The sequence below is a fragment of the Sesamum indicum genome, linkage group LG10, assembly GCF_026168435.1.
Source record: "Sesamum indicum cultivar Baizhima isolate 11 linkage group LG10, ASM2616843v1, whole genome shotgun sequence".
Taxonomy (NCBI): Eukaryota; Viridiplantae; Streptophyta; class Magnoliopsida; order Lamiales; family Pedaliaceae; genus Sesamum; species Sesamum indicum.
Window position 1 is genome coordinate 21,869,443 of NC_142666.1, and position 25,472 is coordinate 21,894,914.

The 25,472-nt window shown below is 37.7% G+C and overlaps 6 protein-coding genes across 15 annotated transcripts; 3 read left to right on the plus strand and 3 right to left on the minus strand.

Annotated features, from left to right (window-relative positions):
- Positions 1-81: 81 nt before the first annotated feature.
- PER1 (1-cysteine peroxiredoxin 1) lies at positions 82-918 on the plus strand. Its single transcript, XM_011102391.3, has one exon. The coding sequence runs from the start codon at positions 126-128 to the stop codon at positions 798-800; it is 675 nt and encodes a 224-aa protein (XP_011100693.1). The 5' UTR covers positions 82-125; the 3' UTR covers positions 801-918.
- Positions 919-1,742: 824 nt separating this feature from the next.
- On the plus strand, positions 1,743-15,215 carry POK1 (phragmoplast orienting kinesin 1). 4 transcript variants are annotated; one of them, XM_011102388.3, is made up of 32 exons: positions 1,757-2,616; positions 2,784-2,939; positions 3,177-3,260; positions 3,340-3,459; positions 3,544-3,657; positions 3,779-3,871; positions 3,952-4,112; positions 4,186-4,260; positions 4,886-4,973; positions 5,109-5,167; positions 5,253-5,316; positions 5,397-5,462; positions 5,533-5,700; positions 5,781-5,885; positions 5,962-6,197; positions 6,280-6,349; positions 6,429-6,497; positions 6,586-6,644; positions 7,030-7,096; positions 7,339-9,321; positions 10,478-11,779; positions 11,863-11,970; positions 12,168-12,331; positions 12,414-12,486; positions 12,573-12,647; positions 13,028-13,264; positions 13,613-13,711; positions 13,793-13,867; positions 13,963-14,021; positions 14,314-14,425; positions 14,520-14,785; positions 14,860-15,215. In XM_011102388.3, exons 1-32 carry the CDS (start codon positions 2,110-2,112, stop codon positions 14,873-14,875), a joined length of 6,930 nt encoding a protein of 2,309 aa, XP_011100690.1. In that variant the 5' UTR covers positions 1,757-2,109; the 3' UTR covers positions 14,876-15,215. The 4 variants fall into 4 exon arrangements, with proteins under 4 accessions (XP_088742028.1, XP_011100690.1, XP_011100691.1 ...); XM_011102389.3 differs by having other exon boundaries at positions 1,758-2,616; positions 7,402-9,321; XM_088885901.1 differs by lacking the exons at positions 1,757-2,616; positions 2,784-2,939 and having other exon boundaries at positions 3,344-3,459.
- A 938-nt stretch (positions 15,216-16,153) lies between these two features.
- Positions 16,154-19,739, minus strand: LOC105178840 (S-adenosyl-L-methionine-dependent methyltransferases superfamily protein). 4 transcript variants are annotated; one of them, XM_011102381.3, is made up of 10 exons: positions 19,611-19,739; positions 19,292-19,517; positions 18,378-18,491; positions 18,104-18,172; positions 18,010-18,029; positions 17,880-17,932; positions 17,739-17,769; positions 17,426-17,501; positions 16,593-16,729; positions 16,154-16,455 (listed from the first exon to the last, which is right to left on the minus strand). In XM_011102381.3, exons 2-10 carry the CDS (start codon positions 19,491-19,493, stop codon positions 16,396-16,398), a joined length of 762 nt encoding a protein of 253 aa, XP_011100683.1. In that variant the 5' UTR covers positions 19,494-19,517; positions 19,611-19,739; the 3' UTR covers positions 16,154-16,395. The 4 variants fall into 4 exon arrangements, with proteins under 4 accessions (XP_011100683.1, XP_011100682.1, XP_020555131.1 ...); XM_011102380.3 differs by lacking the exon at positions 19,611-19,739 and having other exon boundaries at positions 19,292-19,592; XM_020699472.1 differs by lacking the exon at positions 19,611-19,739 and having other exon boundaries at positions 16,154-16,440.
- Positions 19,740-19,747: 8 nt separating this feature from the next.
- LOC105178841 (proteasome assembly chaperone) lies at positions 19,748-21,286 on the plus strand. Of its 2 annotated transcripts, none has more exons than XM_011102383.3 (5): positions 19,748-19,968; positions 20,042-20,110; positions 20,279-20,354; positions 20,428-20,492; positions 20,658-20,925. In XM_011102383.3, the coding sequence occupies exons 1-5, from the start codon at positions 19,858-19,860 to the stop codon at positions 20,721-20,723; spliced, it is 387 nt and encodes a 128-aa protein (XP_011100685.1). In that variant the 5' UTR covers positions 19,748-19,857; the 3' UTR covers positions 20,724-20,925. The 2 variants fall into 2 exon arrangements, with proteins under 2 accessions (XP_011100685.1, XP_011100688.1); XM_011102386.3 differs by having other exon boundaries at positions 19,834-19,968; positions 20,909-21,286.
- LOC105178842 (TRAF-like family protein) lies at positions 20,869-22,623 on the minus strand. Of its 2 annotated transcripts, none has more exons than XM_020699470.2 (6): positions 22,366-22,623; positions 22,156-22,285; positions 21,883-22,052; positions 21,513-21,792; positions 21,260-21,426; positions 20,869-21,140 (listed from the first exon to the last, which is right to left on the minus strand). In XM_020699470.2, exons 1-6 carry the CDS (start codon positions 22,394-22,396, stop codon positions 20,986-20,988), a joined length of 933 nt encoding a protein of 310 aa, XP_020555129.1. In that variant the 5' UTR covers positions 22,397-22,623; the 3' UTR covers positions 20,869-20,985. The 2 variants fall into 2 exon arrangements, with proteins under 2 accessions (XP_020555129.1, XP_011100689.1); XM_011102387.3 differs by having other exon boundaries at positions 21,513-21,801; positions 22,366-22,619.
- Positions 22,624-23,547: 924 nt separating this feature from the next.
- Positions 23,548-25,369, minus strand: LOC105178839 (major pollen allergen Ole e 10). Of its 2 annotated transcripts, none has more exons than XM_088885905.1 (5): positions 24,618-25,369; positions 24,497-24,531; positions 24,341-24,411; positions 24,005-24,270; positions 23,548-23,903 (listed from the first exon to the last, which is right to left on the minus strand). In XM_088885905.1, exons 1-5 carry the CDS (start codon positions 24,682-24,684, stop codon positions 23,878-23,880), a joined length of 465 nt encoding a protein of 154 aa, XP_088742031.1. In that variant the 5' UTR covers positions 24,685-25,369; the 3' UTR covers positions 23,548-23,877. The 2 variants fall into 2 exon arrangements, with proteins under 2 accessions (XP_088742031.1, XP_011100678.1); XM_011102376.3 differs by having other exon boundaries at positions 23,548-23,906.
- Positions 25,370-25,472: the final 103 nt, after the last annotated feature.

Consider the following 25,472-nt stretch of genomic DNA (forward strand, 5'->3'; position numbering starts at 1 on the left):
TGCCACCGCAACAGCCACGTTCTCTTCATGCACCACAACTACATCATTCCCATCTTCTCCTCAATCTTCATATATATGAAAGTGAGGAAACAAAAAGAGAAGAGAAGAAATCAAATTAACATAAAATGCCAGGGCTGAGTATTGGAGACACTCTCCCAGATCTTGAAGTGGAAACCACTCATGGAAAACTCAAACTCCACGATTATGTGGGCGACAGCAACTTCACCATCATCTTCTCTCATCCGGGTGACTTCACTCCCGTTTGCACCACCGAACTGGGGCTGATGGCCGCATATGCTGATAAGTTTGCGGAGAGAGGCGTTAAGCTCTTGGGAGTGTCTGCTGATGATGTGCAATCTCACAATGAGTGGATCAAAGACATTGAAGCCTACAACAAGGGGCACAAGGTGAACTACCCCATTGCTGCAGATCCCACCAGACACATTATAAAGCAGCTCAACATGGTGGATCCTGATGAGAAGGATTCCTCTGGCCAACAAACCCCATCGCGTGCTTTGCATATAGTTGGGGCAGACAAGAAGATCAAGTTGAGCTTTCTGTACCCTGCTAGTACGGGTCGCAACATGGACGAAGTGTTGAGGGTGGTGGATTCATTGCACAAGGCTTCACATCACAAGATTGCTACTCCCGCCAACTGGAAGCCTGGGGATCCTGTGGTTATATCACCCACCGTCTCTAACCAAGAGGCTAAACAGATGTTTCCGCAGGGATACCAAACTGCTCACCTCCCATCTGGCAAGGACTATATGCGTTTCACTAATCTCCATGATCAATACTGATATTATCATATCATCATCATCTACTGCGCGCCTAGCTTGTCTGTTAAAATCATATATATATATATATATATAATCATATTGTTATTGAATAAAATTTTGAGGATGGGTCGCATTATTATCTTTTTTTTCATTAATCTTAATTTAGTCAATATGTATAGTCCACAGGATATCAATCTCATGTCTACAAGCAAGAACATTAATTAAACAGAGTGACAAGCACTTAACTATTTATTATTGGGACAGTAATGTCTGGAAAATGGCAATTTCAGTCCAATTGTCCTAATATCTCCAGAATTAGGCTTGTCATTCGCCATGATTAGGGCAAATATCCCTATTCACAAAGTCTAATTTTGTCTGGCAGTCCCAGTCCCAGCAGATTACATTACGGCCTTGTTTACTAGGATTATGGAGTGCACTGGGCCTCGGCTGTGGGGCCTCATTCTCATTAATAATAACCACTTCAATTCCCACCAACTTATATTTGAATTCAAAATTGTATCAAATTACATTGTTTTTGGGAAATAATTATTATATAACGAATTAATTTTGTATTTGATCACATAAATAGAGAAAAGAGTTGCTGTCTTAAAATTAATTCTTCTTTTAAGTCATTTATTTTGATAATAATACTCACTTTCCGACCACACGAAATTAGTTTCCTCAAAATGTATTTTCATTCATTCATTACATTTATCCAAAAAAAAAAGAATATTTTCATTAGTTTAGATGATGTTTTGTCGAAATTAAAAAATTAACTGGGTCAAAAATAAAAGATTGACGATGTTAAGTATGATTGAGAGAAAAGTAATTGTAATAAGATGCAAATATCAATTATCTATAATTTATTATTTTTATATTAATGGAATCGAATTTAAGAATATCATTTTTTATTGAGATTTGGTGGATCTGAATTGAATATAAAAAGTTTTGAGGAGGAGTGGGGTGAAATGGAAAATATGCAAACTATCCCGAGGATGTGGATATTGATTTTTTACTTGAGTTGAAATTCGAATTTGAGGCGGGCGGGAAGAGTGTCAGTGTTGGTTCAATTCAAACTCGAATGGAATAGAGGAGTGTCGTCAGTGTTGTTCAATTCAAACTCGAATGTAATAGACAAGTGTCCGTGTTGTTCAATTCAGAGTGTCAGTGTGCTCAATTCAAACTCGTGTCGTCAGTGTTGTTCAATTCAAACTCGAATCGAATAGAGTCTTCTTTACTTTCCCCTTCTCATTCATAATCATCTTCGTCTTCTTCTTCTTCCCCTGTTTTAAACCTCACAAACTTACTTCTATTCATCCCTCTCATACTCATGTCCACACCCACTTCTTCCATCCATCCACACTTGCTAGACAATGAAAACCATTTCGCTAGCTCATCCAATCCATCTCCACTCCTCCCATCAAGACCTCCCCTCAATTCCATTCCTGACCCCTCTCAATATCCGCTTCAACAATTTCACCCCGATTTCAAAGAAAAACCCGTCTCATCTAAATCTTTTGGTACCAGAATCCCAGAGCCCATTTCTTCAGCTCAAAAAACTCCTAAGCTCCATGCCAGACCTAAATCAACTAATTCGGAACCCAACTCAGCTCAAACTACACCTAGTAGAACCCGACCTCGAGTTTGCACTGGTGCTGCTGCGTCACCCACTTTTATGAGGTTGCCGTCTCAATTCAGTCATGCCGGAGGACGAGGAGATAATGTTCCTAGGCTTTCCCGGGGCATTTCTATGGCGATTACCGAACAATTATTAGCTGATGTTCCACATTTTGAGCTTGATGAGGATCCATTATTTTGGAACGACCACAATGTGCAGGTTGGTTTTCTGCAATTTAACGGGAAAACTTGATTCCTTGATATGAGTTACTCTATTCATTATTCTGTATCATATGGTTTTCGCCTGATTTACTTGACATTTCTGTTTTATTTCTCTCTCTCTCTCTCTCTTTCTCTCTTGTTTCTTTATCCTTTTGTCTTATGTAGGTTTTGATTCGAATCAGACCATTGAACAATACTGAACTGATATCACAAGGATATGGGAGATGCCTAAGACAAGAGACTGCCAAGATGTTAGTTTGGCTGGGCCACCCTGAAACCAGATTTACATTCGATCACATAGCTTGTGAAAGTATATCACAGGTGCCAACTCATAAACTATTTTTGGATTAATCCAAAATTGTCTTTTCTAGATCTTAGAAGCGTTGCTCTAAGGAAAAGTCTCGCAATTTCTAAAGGAATATATTGCCAAATTTGCTTCGTAGATCACACTATGCTTGAGATATAGTTTAAACAAGGGATATTTATGTTCAATGTAGCTCAGCTAAATGCTCCCATATGAATTTGATAATGACTTGTGGAGGTTTGAGCTTTGTGTAGGAAAAGCTTTTTAGAGTTGCTGGATTACCCATGGTGGAAAATTGCATGTCTGGATACAACAGCTGCATGTTTGCTTATGGACAGGTAGGAGTTTAATGAGCTAGTTTGCTGTCTGATATATCTACTTGATTCTTTAAAACCATAACAAAGCGGTTTATTGCAGACAGGCAGTGGAAAGACATATACCATGATGGGTGAAATTGATAAGATGGATGGAAAGCTGGGTGATGATTGTGGGATTACACCTCGCATTTTTGAGTATTTATTCACAAGGATCACCAAGGTTGTCATTTGTAATATGCTTATTAGGTGAATCTAATTTTCTTGCCTCTTATGTTAAATGTCTTTCCTTTTGGTCATCTTCAAGGAAGAAGAGAGTAGGAAGCACGAGAGATTGACATACAGCTGCAAATGTTCTTTCCTAGAGATATACAATGAACAAATAACGGACCTTCTGGAGCCTTCATCAACTAATCTACAGGTTATTAGAAGTTTTGCTTGATGGATGAACCAACTTTGCAGTTTAATCTAGAGAGTCAATTGAAACTAATCGTTTGTTCTCCAGATAAGAAATACTTTCTTCTGCCCTCTGTTAATTTCAGCTCAGGGAAGACTTGAAGAAAGGGGTCTACGTTGAAAACCTTACTGAGTTCAGTGTCAGAACAGTCAATGATGTGCTCAAACTTTTGCAACAGGTGATTCACAAAGTTAAACATTGTTGATCTATACTCTTCCCCCCTTGGGAACTTGCTTTGTCTGACTACATGTTGCATAGGGAGCTGCAAATAGGAAGATAGCTGCAACCCATATGAACAGTGAGAGCAGCCGATCCCACAGTGTCTTCACTTGCATCATCGAAAGCCGCTGGGAGAAAGATTCCATGGCCCACCTTAGGTTTGGGAGATTGAATTTAGTAGACCTAGCTGGTTCTGAGAGGTAACAGCTTGTCATATGGAGGATAATATTGTTTTGGTAGTTATATGTAGGAATCACATTTGAACTTTAATAGGCAGAAGAGCTCAGGAGCAGAAGGTGACCGTTTAAAAGAAGCTGCCAATATAAACAAGTCTCTATCAACCCTTGGGTAATAGTTTTATAAACTAATGTTAACTGAGATTTTCTATTGATGCTACTCACATTCTGGTTTTCACATATCAACATGCAACTATTTGTATATGAAGCATATCTTGTTTAAGGGTGTCATTCTATAAAAAGGCCTGTCAGATTCACTTAAGTTAGTTTGCATGTTATTGTCTTTAGTATAGACCAAGATTTCTCCATGGAACATGACAACTGGCTGAAGTTGTAGGCGCATTCAAATATCTAATATCTAACATAAATATTGAATAGTTAATGCATTGAGATTATAAAGAAACAAGATGTTAGCTGGATCATGTAATGATAAAAATCAGATAAACCACTCACTTGTTTGATAAGTTCCACAGATGATCCTGCATGCCATTCACATTGAAGGTTAACTGCTCATGCAAAAATGGCGTCAGTGCAAAATGAAATTATGTAATATTTTTTCAGCTTGTGGATGTCTGTTGGTTCTGCTAATTCTATAGAGTTCAATATCAAAACCATCACCTACTGTTAATATCATGAAGAAGCTGTGGTCGGCTGAGTTCTCACTGTCTTTCTTCTCCTTTTCCTTTTCTTTTTGCATAGAACGACACTCTAAATCTTCTATTCATTTGTGCCTTTAGACTGGTAATAATGTCCCTGGTGGATTTAGCGCAAGGGAAACATCGACATGTACCTTATAGAGACTCTAGGCTAACATTTCTTCTCCAGGTAAGAGAAATGCATATTGTGTACTAAATGACTTATAACTGTTAAGCCGTTATCCTCCGCAATTTCTTTTCATTGAAACTTGTCTTGTTAAGAAGGTTTTGTGTTACATGCGCTGCTGCACATACATGAATACAGGATTCTCTTGGTGGAAATTCCAAAACGACTATAATTGCAAATGTCAGCCCATCCACTTGGTAAAATTCAAATTAATATCTTGAAGCAATAATGCAAGTGAAAGTTTTGGGAAAAGCTATCTTAACATTTTATGTTGTTTTGCAGCAATGCAAATGAGACTCTAAGCACTTTGAAGTTTGCACAGCGTGCTAAGCTTATCCAGAACAATGTATAAAATTCTGAACTTGTTCTTCATGGAAAACCGGAAATTTTCATCTCTTTCCTACTAATTTTTCATGTGCTTTTCAGGCTAAAATAAATGAAGATGCTTCAGGGGGTGTCACTGCACTGCAACAGCAAATCCAACAATTAAAGGTAGGATTAAGTGTGTACAGGTTTAATTTTGGCGCCTCTGAACTTGTCATTTGGATATGTATTTAAACAGGATCAGTTGTCATACCTGATGAAACACCAGCATGCATCGACGAAACTTATAAATTTTGTTCCAAGATCAATACAATGCAGCTTGGGCAACTGGCCTGAGAGTTACAATCCATCTGATGAAATTAATGAGCATTATGGGCCTAAAACTCCCAAGGGAGGATTTGTGGAGGTGATGTCAATATATTCTCTGAACTTCTGCTGTTCATACATTGAAGGATGTATGCATTGCCAACTCAATTTTATTTTCAGAATACATATTTGAAAGCTACCTTGCGTGGTGCTCTACGGCGAGAGAAATTGGCCGAGGCAGAAGCCAGAGGTTTAAAAGCAGAAATTGAACATTTGAATCGTTTGGTATGCCAAAAGCCATGTTCTTGAAATGTTTTTTGTGTGTGTATTTCCAGATAAACAAGTGTAATATTTATTGCAGGCTCACCAGCGAGAACAAGAAGCTCAACGCACTAAAATGATGGTAAGATTCCGTGAGGAAAAGATAAAACGTTTGGAAGTACTCTTGGATGGATTGATCTCTGCTGATAAGTTCTACCTGGATGAAAACAATGCTTTAAAAGAGGAAAATATGATGCTTCGAGCAAAAACTGAGAGAAATTCAGAAGTCACTCATTTCACATTGGAGAATATCAGACTGCGAGAGCAAATCAGATTGTAATCATCATTGAATATGTCTTGAATGCTTGTGTACAGTCTGATTATACCTTTTAACACTTCCTCCTTCCACTGTTCACAGGTTTCAAGATTTCTATGAACGAGGAGAGAGAGAAACATTACTTTCTGAGATATCCGAGTTGCGCCATCAGGTTTGCTAGAATATTGTCATTGTCTTTAGTTCAGGTCCCATTGATGACATTCTTATTGCATTGTCCTGTATGTATAAAGCTCTTGGAATCACTTGAAGTTGAAAAAAGCTTTGAACTGCTGAAGTTCTCTCCAATGAAAGGAAGCCAGGTTCACACTATTGCTCTATCTGTTTTATTTATTTAATTTTAATAATCATTTCAGATCTTTACTTGGTTATATCTGGCCTAAAATGCAGGAACCTAAAGTTGATAAAGAGTTAGAACGCTGCATGGACATGAATTCAAAATTAATCAGGTGAATTTACCGGGTCAACTTTGAGAAACCTAGAGAAGCACAACTAGGGAGCAGCACCACATTTTTCAGCCTCACATATATGTTGACTGTTTTGATCTTAACATTTTTCACTTGTTTATGAGTCCTGTGGAATAATTCTTTTGTTTAATTGTAGAGTTTTGATGTTGAAATAGTTCTGATTGTCTTGTCAATCCACATAGATTTTTTCTGCTTGTTTGTTTTTGCTGATTGTTATTACTTGTCCTATTAATTTGGCATTGGACTAATGGTGTTAGTATGCCCTTTTCCCAATCAGAGTGTATTCGAATTGGTGGGACAATTGCCCTCTCCTGAGTAGTTTTATTTTGTTCACTATTGTCATTTCTCGTATACTATGCTTTTGCAGGGAAGTAGATGAATTACGGCGGAAACTGGAAAACAGAATGACATCTAGCCAAAATACTTGTGACTCAGTAAGGACAAGTTATATGCACTGGTTGAAATGATTCGTAATATATGTTCTTATAAGAATAAGTAATTTTGACAACCTAATTATAATAAGTGAAAAGCGCAAGGCCATGAGCTGACTGCCAAGCACATAATGTGCTCCATTAACATTTATATCTTTTTAAGCTTCTTAGTGAGGAAAAATGATTACTTGGCGATAATCAATTTTCTACCTGAACTTTCCTCGATACTTTTTGCTGCTTTGCAGATTGGTGATGTGTTACTAAGAAGTGATTCTGTTGATGAACTTACGTCTAACGAACCCCTGCAGGATGAAGTTACTTATGAGAAAAATGATGAGAAGGCGGAACACATCTTGAATTTGCAGAGTGACAACATCCACAAACAGCTGATGGATGCACAATCTTTGATTGAAACCATGAAACAGGACCAGTTCCAGCTAATTAAAGAACTAGAATCTGCCCAGACTGAAAATCAGCGATTGATGAAAATGCTGGACAACAGCGAAGTTATACAGAGGGAACTTGTAAACCTGCATCAGGACTATAGAAAACAATCTGTTCGAGAGAATCGAGATCCAACTGTGAGTATGGAAGGCAGTGAACACAATATCATTTTGGATTTACAAGCTAAGTTGGAAAAGCTGTCAAAGGATCTCAAGGAAGCTGAGATACTTAATAGACAATATATGGAAGACCACGCAACACAACTATCTGAAGATCACCAAACAGAATTGATCCGTGGTGAAGTCGAAATGGAAACTACAAGAACAATCATACATTTACAGGAAGAGATAGATCGACTTCAATCAGAATATCAGGTGTGCTTGTGCTCCATGGCTGAACAGAATTTAAGTCTCAGAAACAGTGTGGCAGCTAAGGAGGATGAATTAAGAGATTTCTGTGCAGAGTGGGAAAGGGCAATCTTGGAACTAACTACTTTCCTCATAGATGGTTCTAGATCTCTGGGAGATGCTTCTCGCCAAATAAAAAGTATCTCCTTTTCGTTTCCAAATGTTAATGATTTGATTAGTGAACATATTGAGAGGGCTGCTGAAATATGTATTGAAAAAGAAGAAACCATTTTGCTACTGCAGAAGAGTTTGGAAGATGCACAGAACACAGTGATGGAAATGGAACAGAAATTATACTCCTTGAAGGGCGCAACAATTGCTTTAACTGAATTTCAGCAGCCAGAAAAATCTTTAAGCAGAGAGGAAACCCAGTGGTCTAGTATTCCAACCGATTCAACTATTGTGAAATTGTTTCCAGAAGATAAACCCATGTCCAAGAAGGGCCGGACTAATGACAATCAACCTAACACTGGTATATTGTTGGATAACAGGATATCTGATTATTGCACAAGCATTCTTAGAGGCACTGTTGATGAAAACCTGCCATCAGCTCATACAAAAGCTTCTGCAATAAGGGATGTTGACATTGAATTGGCAGGTCTAGTTCTAGCAGAGACTGAAGATGCTGTTAATGGATGCTGTGCTGATGCAGAAACATATTGGTCTATGCTGAACTCTGAGATCCACAATGCTTTTTCCTTTTGCAGGGAATTGGTGCAAAATCTTTTACAAGATGTTAGCTACATGAGGAAGGACATCCAGGACTTTAAGAGAAATCGACGAAGCCTTCAAGTTTTCAGTGATATGATTCCATCATGTCTTCCAATTAAGCATGAAAATCAACTGCTTATGCTGCAACATTTCAGAAATGAACTTGTGGAAGTAAATAATAGATTGAGCTCCCTGAGTTCATGCTTTTACAAAGTCATGAACATTCACATTCATGGCTATCTAGATTCCGTCGAGGGTTTGACAGAGACAGGTGGACAGACCACTGATTGTTCAAGTTCATGCACTTTTTCTTCATTTGAAAGTGTTGATAATGATGATAGACCTTCTTCAACTGACAGAAGTAGATGGGCAGGCAAAATAACTGAACAAACTCTTGACTTAGACTCTGAAGAAGGATCGAATTTGATCTGTAAAAGAGCAATTTTGCTTTTGGTAAAGGAATTCCGAAAAGCATATGAGACATTTGTCAAGCTAAAAAATAACTTCATGGCAGTTTTGGCTAGCCATACAGATCTGGATTCTGAGGCAGACATTTTATCACTTCCAGAACTGCATGCATTGGAGAAATTGAAGGAGCAAGGTGGAGATGGACATCATCAACCCACTAGCGAGAGAGCTGAAGCAGGCGTTAAAAATTTGAAAGAGGTAAGACAATAAATTAATTTTTATGTAGTTATTTGAAACAATGAAAAATAGTTTACAAAATATATTTGAATATTTATGGTTTTATTTCTATTCTTAAAAATGGGAAAATAATATGTTATTCATTAAAATAGTGAAAATTACTAATCTTATGATGTTTTAAAGGTCTAAGTGTTATGATAAAGATAATGATAAACTAGAACATCCTAAATAAACTTAATTATTGTAGATTTTTCGTACTGCATTTTATTCTTTTTATGTTTACCTTCCTTTTTTTCTTTTGTATAAGTATTTATTTTATTTGGAGAAGTGACCAATACAGAGAAGCAAGGGTATAAAAGGAATAGATCGAATAGAATGGACTTTATATATTAATATAAATAACTATTGTTAATATGGTAACAATGTGCATGATCTTGATAAATAGATCTTTTAGTTGCGTTCTTAGTTCTTAGTAAATATGACACTCATTGGTTTTTGTTTTTAAATTTTCTCTTTATTTAACCAATAAGCATGACTATTGTGGTTGAACATATGAAATTATCTAATTTACTCATATAATGCCATGCAAGCCATGTGCAAAAGTAACAGTTTTGTAAAGTATCTCCAAGCTGATTCGTTTCTAGTTTTAATCAATTCTTACTGTTCTATTTTAATTTTTGATGGAGCTCTACGGTTTAATTTTTTCTATTTATAACTAAATAACTATGATTATTATGTTTGTTGAGAAAATTGAACACCAATAACAGTTCAACCGAACTACTTATCAGTGCTCAACATGTGAATTTATTCAATTCGCTCATATGTATGCATTACAAGCATCAAGTATATAATAATATTTTTGAAAGTACATCCAGACTAATTCTCTTACAGAAGTCTCATTAACTTTTACTTGGTTTAATCTTCATGTTTTATTATTTGTCTTTTTCAATAATTAACGAGATAACATACTTAAACATCATTGTTAATGCCTACAACCTCTTTTAAAATCTTTTACTTCTGCATGTTTCTGAATGGTGCATGTATGTAATTTTTATTAGTACTGGAAAAAGGTGCTTCTTACCTCCTTTTTTATTTACAACGAGGCCATGCTGGAAAACAGAAAAGTAATTTTTCCACATGCTTTATTTTGTAATCAACAATATTATGTCATATGCAGTTTTCTGTTGAAGAGAAGCATAGTCCACGCTTCTTTGCCAAATTTGAGGAGACTTCCTCAACCATAGAGGAGGCTGATTACATGTTAAAAGCAATGGTCAGGGCAAATAAAAATGCATATTCGTTAACCACATTCTTGAAACAAGCAGTAGAGAAATTGATGACAGATAAAGCCAGCTTGAGTGCAGAGATAAAACAGTTAAAATCCAGTGTTCTCTTGAGAAATGGAGAGAAAGAAGTTCTTCAGGATGAGACTGAACTGAGCTTGAGAGGAAAAGCTAATAAGTTGTCTTTGTTTGAAGAATATTTTATTGAAATGCAAACATGTATCGAGGAACTGTATGGGACGTCATATAGTGAGGCCATTCAAATTGTTGAAGAGATGCAGACTTTCTTTTATAGCTTGAGATCATCCTTGGAAGACGTAATGGTCAAAGCATTGCAGAATGATATAATCATATTTGTGCTGCAGTGCCAAATTGGAGAATACTCTGACAACTTGAGAAGGCTGGATACTTTTCCAGGTTCTCATAGATCCACACTCCAGGAACATTGTCTACTAGCAGGTAATGTTGGACTAAGTCATGTAAGTAGAGTTGATAAATCGGCTCTTCAACCTTTAAGATGCGAGAACATGGGATATCAGATTGAATATGTGTTGAGAAAAGGAGTTAAAGAATTGGCCAAGAGTGATACTGTGGATAAAAATTTTGAACTCAAGAGAGAGCTGGAAAGAAAGGAAGTTCTGTTGAAAGGTTTACTTTTTGATTTCAGCGTGCTCCAAGAGTTTGCTTCCCACAGGAAGGACATCAAGGATGAACTTGAAAAGTTGATAATTGCCATGAGCAAAGTGCAGCATGAGCTACAGATAAAAAGTGTTGTACTTGATGAAGTGCTTGTTCAGAATACAAAACTTGAAGGCCGCTTATTAGAAGCTGAGCAAGCCTTACTCAAGTCAAATTCTGAACTAGACCAGACCAAAGGAGCTTTAAAAAATTTTTCAGAGCAAAACGTTGAGATGAAAGATCTTTTGAAAGACCTGTATCTGAAAAATTCAGAGGCGGAGCAGCTACTAGAAGATCAAAGAGAAGCTATGAAAAGTTTAGAAAGAGAAATTATTCGGGTATCTTCTGGACCTGAGAGACAATTAGTTCCTTCGCTGAAAGAAATTGAGGATGCTTTAACAGAGCTAACTGCACAGAGAGACCAACTTGTTGAAAAGGTTACCATTTTGCAAGAAAAGCTTTCTATCACGTCTGCTTTGGCTGATGAGAACCAAGCTATAGCTGCGGAAGCTCGCCAAGTACGTTAGTTTGGAAGTTGTTTGACATTGTAAATTTTTATACAGTCTTTTACTTCTCCTGAAGTCCAGGTTTAAATATCTAGGAGTCAGAGACCAGTAAAATGTATGCTGAACAAAAGGAAGAGGAGGTCAAGATTTTAGAACGTTCTGTTGAGGAGCTTGAGAGCACCATAAATGTGCTGGAGAAGAAGGTAAGTCTGTTTCGTACTCTAGTTTCAGGCAAAAAGTTTATGGGAATGGTTGAAACAGTTGCAATACTATTTGATGGGATGAATGCATATCATCTGTTGTGCTGCCCTCTATTGTTTTGTTACTTCTCAAGCTGTTATGTCATAATGCCTGTTAAAGAGTTTGTTGCTTCAAAACTTGACTTCATCTCACAATTAAGGTGCATGAAATGGAAGAGGAGGTAGAGAAACACCGGCTCATAAGGGATTCACTGGAACTGGAACTTCAAGCACTTAGACATAGATTATTAACAGTTGAAGGCCTCACTGAAAGTATGGTTTCTGAGAACTCAAATACAGCACTACTTGAAGAGCGACTTTCCAGGTAGAAGAATCCCTGCTTTCTTCCACATATTATTTATTAACTTCAGAAGCATTTCATGCCTAAAACTTATTATGTGTGTCAGATCTCTGGAAACTAATGAGGCCCATAGCCGCATAAGATTTCTTGAAGATGAGAATGCAAGACAAGCTAAGGAGGTTTAGTGACTACTAGTCATAATTGGCTATTTTTATAGTTACCTTTTTCCTGTATCCTAATGCCAATTGTTTGACATATCCTACAGATCAGACAATTCAAAGATTATATCTCTGAACTTGTTTTGCATGCTGAAGCACAGGCACATCAGTATCAACACAAGGTAAAGCGATGACGGCCGTTATGCTAGTTCTTCCAGATTGTTGTTCGGAAAGAAAAAGCCCACTTTTGGCTAGCAGTATTTTCTAAATAAACCATATAAGTGCTAAACTATTGGTTTCTTGGGTCTTATATGAATTTAAACCCATTATTACTTTAGAACCCATTTAATAGTAGTGAAATTTTTCAGACCATCAATTTTCAAGATAACTCAGAAGTGTTTTCTCAACAAAGAAATAAATATAAAAGGACAGCAGTTCAATAATCACAAAATTGTTCTATGAACTTCCAAAGGAGTGAAAATGGTTTTGATCAAACTATCAATCTCATACATCTACATTGAAACCTTCATTTGTTTGGTTGTGCTCTATATCATATGAACAGTACAAGACCCTGGAAGCAATGCTTCATGAAGTTAAGACAGATTTATCAAATGTATCTGCTGCGCCTACCTTAGAAACAGCTGATAAAACCTCAGCAAGGACAAGGGGTTCAAGTTCACCGTTCAGATGCATCGCTGGTCTGATCCAGCAGATGAATCAAGAGAAGGATCAGGAATTGTCAACTGCTAGACTTCGGATAGAAGAACTTCAGGCTCTCGCTGCCAGTAGGTATAAAGAGGTAAAATGAACTTTTTCGACCATCCAGATTTCTTGTTTTGTATGTCTGTGTACTTGCATAAATGCTTCTGACAAAGATGACTTTAGCAGTCCCCTCAAGCATTATCTTGTCCATACCCAGTTATCATTACTAGCCAGAACCCTGGGTGAAGGATATGCAGTTGATGTAGTAGAAGTTCCAATCTTGATTTTTAGTTCACATTCAGATGCCTTTCAACTTTTCTCATTTGTGGTTTGGGATATTATTTCCAGTGTTTCCTGGCTACTTCTAAAATGATTTTTTTTTGCGTGTTACTTCTTTTTCCTGTTATATCTCCAACTTACATACATGCCCATCTTCATTGATCAGGTGTGTATGCTGAACACTAGACTGGCGACTGCTGAAAGCATGACACATGATGTCATTCGTGATTTACTCAGCGTGAAGTTGGACATCTCAAATTATGCTGTAAGTACAGGCTTGCATATACTAATTTGTCAAATTTTCTTCTCTAATCTATGTCCAAAAGTTCCTTTTTGTTTCCTGTAGAATATTGTTGACCAACATCAGCTTCAAAAGATAACTGAGGAGGCTCAACATTATAGACAAGAGTTTGTTGCAATGGTATACTCTTACAGAATTTGTTTTATCATTCTCTTGATGATTTTGCAATGGTATACTTTTACTGAATTTATTTTGTCTATATTTCCTGTGACTAGGAGCGAGAAAATGTCAACCTGAGGAGTCAGATTGATGATTTACTTGAAGAAAGAGAAAGGTGAATATGCAATTGTTTTCCATATTAATCAGATTGTGAAGATGAAATACTCCGTTGAGAGAATTTGCTTTTTATATTTTAACAGTAAAATCGGCACAGATGACATGTAAGTTTACGTAATTGATTGTTCTAGTGCTCGGATACGAGCTCAGGTAGCAATCGCCCAGGGAGGCCACTCCTTCCCCTGTGTCTTCATGTTGGCTTCTTAGTCCATATTTGCAACAGCTAAGATTAGTTGGGGTTGATGTGATCATGGCATTGGACGGGAAGCTATAATATTGTTTTTCTGCAGATACATGGCAGAAATCAGTAAAAACAAAGCAGATCAACTTGCCAATGAGATTTTTGCGGAACAATTACAAGAACGAGATAAGTTGCTGATTGCACAAAATCATATGCTTAAGGTGTGTGCAACACCCTGTATCTATCTTATCATGTAAAACATACTATGCCAAATATACAAATAATCTTCACAATCACTTGAAAATATACGTGCAGATGGACAAATCTAATTTACAGAAGAGGGTAGCGGAACTAGATGACATGGTGAAAAAGCTTTTCAGCATGCAGGATCACCAACCCCTCAACCAAGAACCCCTGATGGATAGCTTGTTGCGGCCATTTGACTACAATATCAGTGAAAGGTTGGCCCATTCACAAAAGGTGCTTTCGACGATCAACAGTCAACTTGCGCAGTATCATAGACCTGAGGGTGGCTGCCCAGATGACAGAATGGACAGACGCCACAGCGAGTGCAAGTTTAGGTGAGTTGAGGCAGTTGAGGACATTTCTTTGTGATGTAGCTTTATGAATCACTAATTTATGCCACTGTTGGCAGGAAGCAAAGGCCATGATCAGAATTATCGGCAGTTGCAGAAATTGCTCTCTTCCAGTAAAGGTTAGGCATGGATGGCAAAAGTTTTACAGGTAATCACAACCTCTGGGTAATTAAGCTTTGGCGTCTGGTTAAATAAGCCCAGTTGCAGCGCTGAAAGTTTACATGGATACGGAGGTCAATGTCATTGTTAATGTTAATATCCCTTTTTTACTTTCCCCATTTTTCCTAGTAATACAAAAGCGATATGCTAGTGTTGCATTGCAGTTGCAACACATCGGTTGGATACAGAAAGTGATTGCTCTACTCTTGCAAGTCAGTTTGCACTCTTTATATGTATATTCCCAATATGCCCACAACTCTACTAACCTGACTAGAACACGTACCACATTCAACAATAAAGCTTAAAAAACATACATGTAAGGTCAAAATTGTGTTGATCTCGCGACAGTCATGAATATATATATGTACCAATTATAGTAGCAAAGGCAATGAAAGAATATCGCACACAAACCATAATGTGTTCCAAGTCAGAAAAACCATTTATAACAATCAATATTCAGTCATCACAGTGGGAAAAAATCCTACTGCAGTTTAAAGCAGTTGCAACAGAGTTCATAACTTTACGTGCACACAATGATTAGAAAATTTGAAGTCCTAAATTATAATGAGGGACACTCCAAAGAAAGACTAGACCGAAATGCCGGCGCAAACACTCAAAAACCATACAGAAAAGGAAACAGTCAAAGCCCGTTCACATTGTCCCAGACCCAACTAGGATGATACATACCGTTATTATTACTATTATTTAGAGGAAATGACAAGCAACATTATAGTAGTACTGTACTATTGATAATGGCGATTAGTTTTTCTTGTGAAGCTTTTAGCCATCGCTACGTGGCCAGTCTACTGTTTCAAGGGCCTGCCTCCGGTTCTTTCAACAGTTGTGTATTTATGCTCCATCTCTCTCACATTTTGATTTTTAATAGTACATACTTATGCCAGGGATTACAAATTGCCATTGAATCTTTGTTGTTCAACTTGAATTTAGATTTTCTCATTTTTTAAAATTTCAAGAATTAGAGGGGGGGAAAAAAAAACTAATCTTTATTGTCCAAGACATGCAGCGACTGCGAATTTTTTCTTGATTTGACAAATGAATATAGGAATTAGGCAGGTTCAAAACCACTAACTGCCTATTTACTCCAGCATCTGAGCTTTGAGACTTACACTTCCCAGAGATCTGAATTCATGTGAAATATTAGCATGTTTCGTAGTTTTCAGCCGAATACAAGAATTTTCAACCCATGCAATCATCTTTCTTTTGATGGAAAACCATCATACTGTTCAATTACATAAACTCATGCAATGTCCAGGGATACAATGCTTTACACTGTATCTACAGAGCTCAGCCCTCCCACGTATTTGATCACCTCATACTATTAAATAGCTATCATACCCAGGCCCCAACCATAGTTTATTACTAACAAAAGGAATAATTATGGGCAGAACAATAATCCTTATGCGATCCTCATCTCTTCATCCTTCCATTGGAGACTCATCCTTCACTCTTTCGGAGTTATCCTGACAAAGTGGAGGCTAATTTTAAAGCCAACAAACCTATAAGTTACAACCATCAACTTCAAAGCAGTACAACTGAGCAAGTATTTTGCTCAGGTGAACCTACGGAGCCAAAAAGAAGTTGATTGTAACACAGGTTGTTACTCGGCACTAACCTTTATGCATACATAAATATAGTGGACATCAGCCTTCATCCCTACAGCACCTTCTACAGAACCACCATTGACATCTAATGGAATCGGGCAGGTAATGTCCGTTGTTTGATGTGAACTATTTCCCGATGCAAGTTTCTCTGCATTGCATAGCTAAGTAGTTATCGAAAAAGAAACAAATGCACAGCCAAGTTAAAGAGACAACTCATGTTCCAAACTAGATGCCAAAAGGACAGATAGAAACTGAGGAGAAAGGAAAGGTTTCCACTTAAATCATCTCATTTGAACAAATGCAGTCATTCAGATAGTACAATGCATACATCATCTAAACTTCAACCTCAAGTCCTATGGCTACACCATAATATTTTTCATTCTTCAGCAGCAAATGTTATTAAACCAGTTGAAAATCTAGTAAGCATTATTACTGGGTTTATTATTAAACCAGTAAACTCAGTAAGCATTACAAATGATAGGTTTCTTTCATTATTCCTTTTCAGTTAATTCCTTATCTGGCTCAACAACATTTTTGAATAGCATATTGAGGATAAATTTTCAAGTTCCACTAATGCATTTCTTTAATTTTCTTGCTGCTGTTCTGTTCTAGAATGGAACTATTCAATGAATTAGTGGATAGACATCAATTTCAAAGTGGAAACAACCTGCCCCATTTAATGGCCTTGGCCCTAAAAAGTAAAAGGACAGAAAACAGAATTATACTACAACATAATCTCATAAAGTCCCCTATGTGAGAGTATTAACCTATAGAGCATATATAACTGCTTCAAATAAAGCTTCAACATAACATATGACTAGGAATCTAAAGAATTTTCGGAGACCTATCACATGCAGCTTAATTGTCCACGACAAGTCTTTCAATAATGGTAGTCGATAAGCTGGTGATCCATATGTAATCTGCAACATATTGAAACCTAGGTTAGGGAGTAGAGACAAAGCACAATCTAGCTTTAAATATGTACTGGCCACAGAACTCAAGATTGAAGACCTTCAGAAGCAAATTTTGTGTTTCCCTTCCACCAACCTACCTCCTACTATTATTTTTTGGTGGGGGATGTAACATAGCTTACCAAATTCTCTTTAGAAAAAATGAACCAAAAGGAAAGTGCTCAGATAGGGTTGAGAATGAGGTACCAGAATATATACTCCTTTATCCTTGAGGACCCTATAGTTTGTCATCAACTGCTTCAACTTATGGACAGAGTGAAAAGGATAAAATAAAATCATGTAAGAGAACTAGAAAATAGGAAAATGACTTAAGTTGCTTGAGTGTACCTCCAGACTTCCTCAAGCATCTTACCAGCATTTTGCCGCGAGTTGTGTCCACACTGCAGGGAGAAATAGAAAAAGGCCAGCTAATCATTAATCAGTTCAGTGCATATCTAATGTATTATAGAGAACTCACCAATAGAGAATCCAGTGTCCCTGGAAGAATATTGAGAAGCATCAGAAACTGCTGCAACATCATTTAGGAAACACATAGTCGTAAACGCGAGTACCTTTATCAATAACAGCAGAAAAGGACCTTGTGTCAAAGGCACTCATATTCCGGACATCCATTTTCATATCTGCTCATACATTAAGGAAATTTTTCCTGAACTATGCAATCCATAAGGCCTAAGTAACAGAGAATTCAGAACAACAACAAGCTTAATGGTAAGTTCAATCTTTTCACTCATCCTTTATGCATGTGCTTGTTATAGTAATTTATTCACAACTTTCACATGTGGGCCAATTGTGACTGCCATATAATATGCATTCCATGACAGATACATTTTAACTGCGGGCGATTAGCATACTTCTTTTGCATTGCTTCAATCACCACTGAGGAGATGTCAATATTGACAACTTCATCGTATCCATCATCCACCAGGCCTTCACTAAAGGCTGCAGAAAGAAACAATTGTATTCAGATAAGAGAGTCTGGAAAAGTTAAAGAAAACAAGACCTTCACCGAAGGAAGATTTGAGTTGCTTAATGTAGTGGTACATAAGAGAATATTTAAACTTATAAAATCTGACATTATTGACTTCTTTTGTCAAGGCTATGTAGTAGATGTACAAACATAATGGAAATGCTCAAGCATCCTTCGCAGATAAATAGCAGTTTGATGGGTTGCCATCTGTGCAACATCAAGGAAAAGATGTTTAATTCATCATTAGATCTAAGAACAACTGCTCTTCATCTTATTAGTTCCTCAAAGACACTATTCAATGGCACAGCTGAAGCCAGCAAAAATATTGATTATTGAATGCATACACAGGTAATATTGAAACAAATGCTATATATGTAAGCATATATACACAAACAGACACAAATATACACACACATCTTCTACGTTCCTGTATAAATAGCTCAAAGACAATACATGAGCAAGAGCATGTTTATTGATTCTAATAAAAAAGCTACTTTAAACTATATGTACGGATGATGGAATGTCCTAATGCTAGGCCCATTTGAGAGTTTAGAAAGGAGAAAAGGAAGTGCCCTGATACAGGAGCTGGAGTATAGAGCAGTAAATGGGTTCAAACAACTTGGGATTCGCAAATTTAAAAACAAAGCTAGGGAACAAAAGGCTAGATCGTAGCATGATACAGTTTGGAAGTCACGAGATTAACAAAAGAGAATGCGCGATCGACAGTAAAAAAAGAAAAAAGGAAAAGTGATGGGGGGGGGGGGGTACTTGCCGGAATTGCCACAGCCGACGACGAGAATTGGGTGGTGGGGAGTGGGAGGAAAGTAGAGGCGGAGGAGAGGGGCGAGGGATGGGTACTTCTGGTACCAATCGAAGGTGGATGGATCGTGGGCGTAGCGGTTGTCCCAGTACCATGATTCTCCGTAGGCCTGGGTGGTGGTGGTGGTGGTGGGCGGAGCATTAGGTGCCGTCATTTTTCCGGGGAATGGATCAAAATTCTGCGTAGGTTGATGGAATTAGTAATTATTGATTGTTATTAGTTGGAGATGTATCCTATTCATGATCCAGTTCATACATACATACATACATACATGCTTTCTATGGCCATTGGCCAATCAATACCAAGAACTAGCTAGCGGCGGAGGCATACGCAATACGCAATACGCACAAATTTTGTTCTCCATATACCCTGGGCCTGGGCCTGGGCCTGCTCTTTTTCCATAATTTATTCTCGCTTCTCATTTGGACTGGACTTTCTCACCACTCAACTTCATCTCATCCCAATCACCTCGAAGAAAACATGGTTTGAGTAACGCCGGCGGCGGCTTACAAGCAGCAATGAAGGCTGATGGTGAAGATGGTCCTGGGCTTCAGCTCACCTGCTTCTCCCAATTATCCGATCATGATGATGCTACCCTCCACTTTCACATTCTTCGACTCCACAAACAGGTTCGAATTCTCTTCTTTCTCCACTACTTCTATGTCTTTTCCATACATTCCTCTTTCATTCCTATCCCTCTAGATTTATGCATGGATTGGTTGCAACTCTGCAAAGTTTGGACATCTATATGCTGCTGCACCTACACCGTCCGTAAGTTTACTACCTTTGCTAATTGTTTCAATGGAATATTTTCACATAATCTCCTTTCAAGCTTGCATTGCAACGGCAGATTCATTTCCAAATACATAAAGCGATTCATTTACCTTGCATATTCATATTTTCTCTCTTCTACTTCTCACTATGTGAATTTATCAACAGAGCAATACAGTTGGTGTGACTTCTCTAATTGGAGGGGCTTCTGATAATATCGGATCTGCTATTGCACGCCGATTAGGTAACTTGTTATTAAATAAACATACTTCTACGTCATCCGCTCTACTTGGGCTGATTTCTCCCTTGAATTTTAGTTCTAAAGACTGGTCTTAATATTGTGCTGGCTTGTAATATACCAAAGAATAGCCCCTTGCTTGAGGTTAGATCTCTCTCTCTCTCTCTAACTCAATAACTGCTTTATCAACACCTTATATTCACCAACTCACAGATTTCTTTTCTAGTCGTCTCCTTATTTTTTATGTTGGTTTTGTCATTCTTTTACTATTTAACCCGCTTTTCTGTTATGCTATTATGTCGTGTTCAGGCAAATGCTGAGAAAATTCTGGTGCAAAAGCTAATTAGTCTGGGATACACCATTCCAAAAATCTAAAAGAAACATCCTCATCAAGTGGACTTTCTTTTGCCATATGTCTGCAATATTTACCTTCACAGTTTTTCCTTTTTCCCAGTATTTACGCTAAGAGAAGAACCACATTGTTGGATTTTCCATTTATTTCGTTTCAAAGACTTTATACTAAACGGTGTATCAATGCATCTGTTTAATCATCAATGTAGGTACAAATGAAACAATATGAATACACTGTCCTGATAAATGTACATGTGGACTGCTATGAGGATTAGCCAGACAATGCTCATAAACCATTAGCCATCCCATGGACAATGACTTCTGCTTCCACAAGGCATGTATTTTTCACCAGCAAACCTGCCGTTGGCAGATTAAAATACCCATGCGAGACGAATCTTGGCCAACCACATGTTGAGTGTGATGCACTGAACCAATAATTAGCTGCAGGAAAAATGCCAAAGCTTAACTTTGTGCCAGAATAATATGTTATTGCATTAGGTAAGAATGCCTATCAACTGTATTATTATGTACATTGCCATCAAAGGACAGGGTACTTTTACCGGTTCCAAAGTAGTGGTTGCGATTAAGTTGGTCTAGAATGCGCAATGTAAATTCTGCATATATTCTAGATGCTGGAGGTAAGTTTTCTGGTTCAGCTAAAGTCAGATACAGAGATATGTAGCTACCAGCACCACTGCCTTTGCCCCTAGGGTAGAGCTGTATCTTCCTGCAGCATTTCACAGCAAGGAATTATTTTTATTAGCTGAGATGTCTGCAACAACTAATGATGAAGAAAATGTGAGAAACACATACCATTTTTGATCAGCAGCATTGAATGGTTGGGAGTCTACACACTCATCAGTTAAGCTGGAGAACTCGACTCTCCATGTGTTCTTATAGGTTATTGCATCCTTTATCATTGAGAGACACTCCCCTTTTCCGATGAGTTTTTCCTGGCATACATAAACCTCTGCTCCAAATACACAGGTGTCATTAACCAGATATCCATTGGCAGAATCGTTGAACACAGAGTGAGGTATGAACTTATCGAACCCCCATTCAGGTTTCATCTGGTGAAACCGTCTGCCATTTTCTGCTATGTCTAAGAAAACAAGAAATCGAGTAATTAAGAATAGGATTGTGCAGCCAATTGAATAGAAAAGCTATTTTGTGGATGCCTTGCCTTGAAGAGTTAAGTAGGTGTCTTTGTTCTGATCAAGCAGAAAAAGGCGGAATATAGCTCTGATTTGCCAACCCAGAACAAGCGAATTTGATTCGGCAATGAGCAAGTAAACGGAAATATGGTCGGAGATGCCTTTGTTTTTGTTTCCATTGGGGTGAAGAACCAGCTTCCTGAGACCCAAAAAACCATCACGTTTACAAAATAGCAGGGTTGGAAAGAAAAACAAATAGTTCCCTCAAAGTAGACAAACCGCTAGTAGATTGAGCGACTTACCACTTGTAGCCTCCAGCTTCGAAATCAGTAGAGTTGTACCTGTCTATTTTGTGTTTGGTGAGTTGTGAAAAAGACTGAATCTTGAGTATATAATGGTTTGGCGGGGTTTCTGAAATTGATCTTGAAAGCCCTGTTGAGAAGAGAAGAGTGGAGAATGGAAGTAGAGAATATGGGAAATTATGGAGAAAGTTAATAAGCGACAAGGCGTACCATCTTGGCCGGGGAGTGAAAGATCAGCCATGATCCAAAGATGGAAGATGAAAATATGTGTAGATGTTAATTTGGTGGAGAAATGAGGTGGGGAGATTGAGGTTTTAAAGATGAAAGAAGGTGGCAACGAGTTAGAGGGGGTGGGTTATCCTTTGCTTGAATGTGGTTGTATCTCTGCCAGAAAACAAGGTATTGCCATTTTGCACTATCATAAGAAATGAGATTCGTGGAGTGACTTGCAAAGAGAGGGGAATGAGAGATTTATGTTCCAACAAAAGTTACTTTGCCATGAATATGGTAATCTTGTAGATCAAATCTATAGACGTACACGTATGAGCATGTCCAAATGCAACTTGTATAATGGATGAAGATATATATTGGTGGGCGGAAAAGGGTTAGCTAAAAAGATGGATGTAGCAGTTGAACTTGTAGTTATCAGATATTTGCATGCCTACTCCTCCAAATTCCAATCCAGCCTCCATCACCTAAACCGTACAATATCATATAACATTTTCTCAATCCTGTCTATCCATTCTTCCATAACTTGAGTTTATCGCATACACTCTAACCACAATGAATGGATAGAGAGAATTTAATATAAAAAAGAAAAGAAATTTAACCAGGCAATGATGAAGATAAAAAAATAAAAACAAAAAGAGAGAAATTATTTTGAAACAAAAAGAGGCCCTAAGGATCCATCGACACAGCACCAACAATATGGCCGAAAATCGTGGAATTCAAACGGCCTTAAGTAAAGGTATATGAATATCACATGCTCTAATTTATTTTGAAATTATATTTTATAAAATTATTACTACAGGGGATACACTCAATAATAAGAGTTCAACTAAACTCCAATGCCGGAGGCGGAGAGTAATCACTGGTTGAGGTTGAAAAGGACGTCCTGACCGACCTGCCTTCATTCTCTTACAACCCAAATCATCACATGTCTCCTTCAATCTTTCCATACCTATACCTATACCTATACCTCTCTCTAGCTGCTCCAGGTTCCACTCCGCATTCTCCTTTTCTCTCTTCCTCTGCATTGTTGTTCTGTTCGTCTTGAGGTCAATCTCCCGTGGTTGAGTACTTCAATGATAATGGTTCCTGTCCCTGTCCACACTCTTCTTATATATCTCGACTGTTACCAATGATACATGCATGTATTTTTGTTGAAACAAGTGGATGAAAGGGAAATGCATTATTATGCATTCGTTTTCACAAAACTACGATGAGAATTTTGATTGACAGTAGTAGTTGTAGTTCCTCATTATAGAAAAGTGTGTAGAGTAAAATCAAAGCAAGTATAATAAGAAAATAGGAGGTAGCTAGCTTTCCCCGTTTAATCAGTCTCAATTAGTACTGAATAATGTTAGAGCATTAGGATACTATGTTATAATAATAATTGCAGTAGCAGCGAGTAGTAATGGGTGCATGAGAGGCAGCCTGCTGATTATTGATGATGGTGAGCTGCTTTATTAAACCCTCCATCACACCTACATATATGCTTCCTCAGGCTCGGTATATGCATTTGCCCACTGCTGCAATATTGTATTGAATTCATTTTAACAAAATGATGATCATGAGATACAAGTAATACTTAAATTTTGAAATTAAGAGTGGATTTGTTTAGACGTACATGGATCGCGAGTAACAATAAGACCACTTCCTTTAAAATCACAGTTGAAATCTTGTCTTCCATTGAGGTGGTAGTAAATGTTCATGACAACTGAAGCATCAGAAATCTTGTTGGGAGGACGATAACAAGTGCCCCCTGCCTGGATCACTTTGCAGTCCACATTTGGTTGAGTGCAGCAGTACTGAATGATATCGTCCAGCTTTTCTTCAGATGTCGATGGCTTCACTATACACCACGTCCTGCTTCCATTTTCCTCCTTTTGATTGCTGCTACATATCATTCAACGAATATTTTCAGTTAACGCAACCACAAGCACAAGCACGAATGCCGTTTTACCTTTTCATCACATAGTGATTTGGCTTATGATCATGTCCAGGATTGTTGACCAAAAGCCGTGAAAGTGGAACCTACAATTACGTACACCACCAACTTTTCATTTAAAAGGTAAACATGTAGTGATATTTTCTCATGTAAGAATAAAGAATCACGGACCAGCTTTGCTTCTGCAGAAAAGACAGCAGCCCCTCCTGCAAAAGGTTAGAGACTAAATTATGCAGAAGCTTTCTTTCCCTATTAATTAAAAAAAGTAATGAATTATAATGGAAGAACAGACCTCCATTTGAACATAGGAAACAAAGAAGAAGACAGATGAATGCGGCAATCCCTCCCTCCTTGCCCATTCAGATTCTTCTAAAGAAATATGCAGAATTGTGGAGTTGAAATGAATCCAAGTAATATTCAACTCTAAGACCTACTTGGCTACTGGCTATTGCCTCATGGACATGTACACTCCTTTATATAAATAGAGCCGAGGAGCTAGCTATACAGACAGATGGAAGATGCACGCGTGTGTGTATCTCAAGAATTGGAAAGATGATAACTACTCATTCTGAATTAAGTTTCAAAGATCAACTGCTCCCACCACTCATTGATGTAATATAGCAACAGAAACAAATGAAAAAACATTAACAGGAGGATGCTGGGTCGTTGAGGAAATGAGAGGCTTCTTTGTTTCGACTCCCAATATGGCAATATCACCTGCCAAACTGCTCTGCTATTTTCGAAACACATGCATGGTCATGTTCATACTGCATTCCTGTTGCTACTACATTTAGCTGTTTTTTCCCCAAAATTCGGATGTTAATATAGTTGCAGGCTCAGTTGGAGAAATTTTCTTGATCCAGAAGAGCAATTAAACCAATACTTGTGGATTTAGCATATCGATTCGGGCCACTCTGTCTTTGATATAAAAGAAAATTTGACCATTTGCAAATCAAATCCCAGATCACTACCCATCTTTGTTTTGTAATTTTCCTTACATGCTGCTTCCCGTCAAACTTTAATGCAATCTGCACTTTTTGGACTTGTAGATGTAAAAAAGTCTTCACACAATTTCATAAGAGAGTATTTCGTTTCCTTTACGACAACAACTGTTTTGTAGGTTTGGGGGGAAAATTTCAGGAACAAA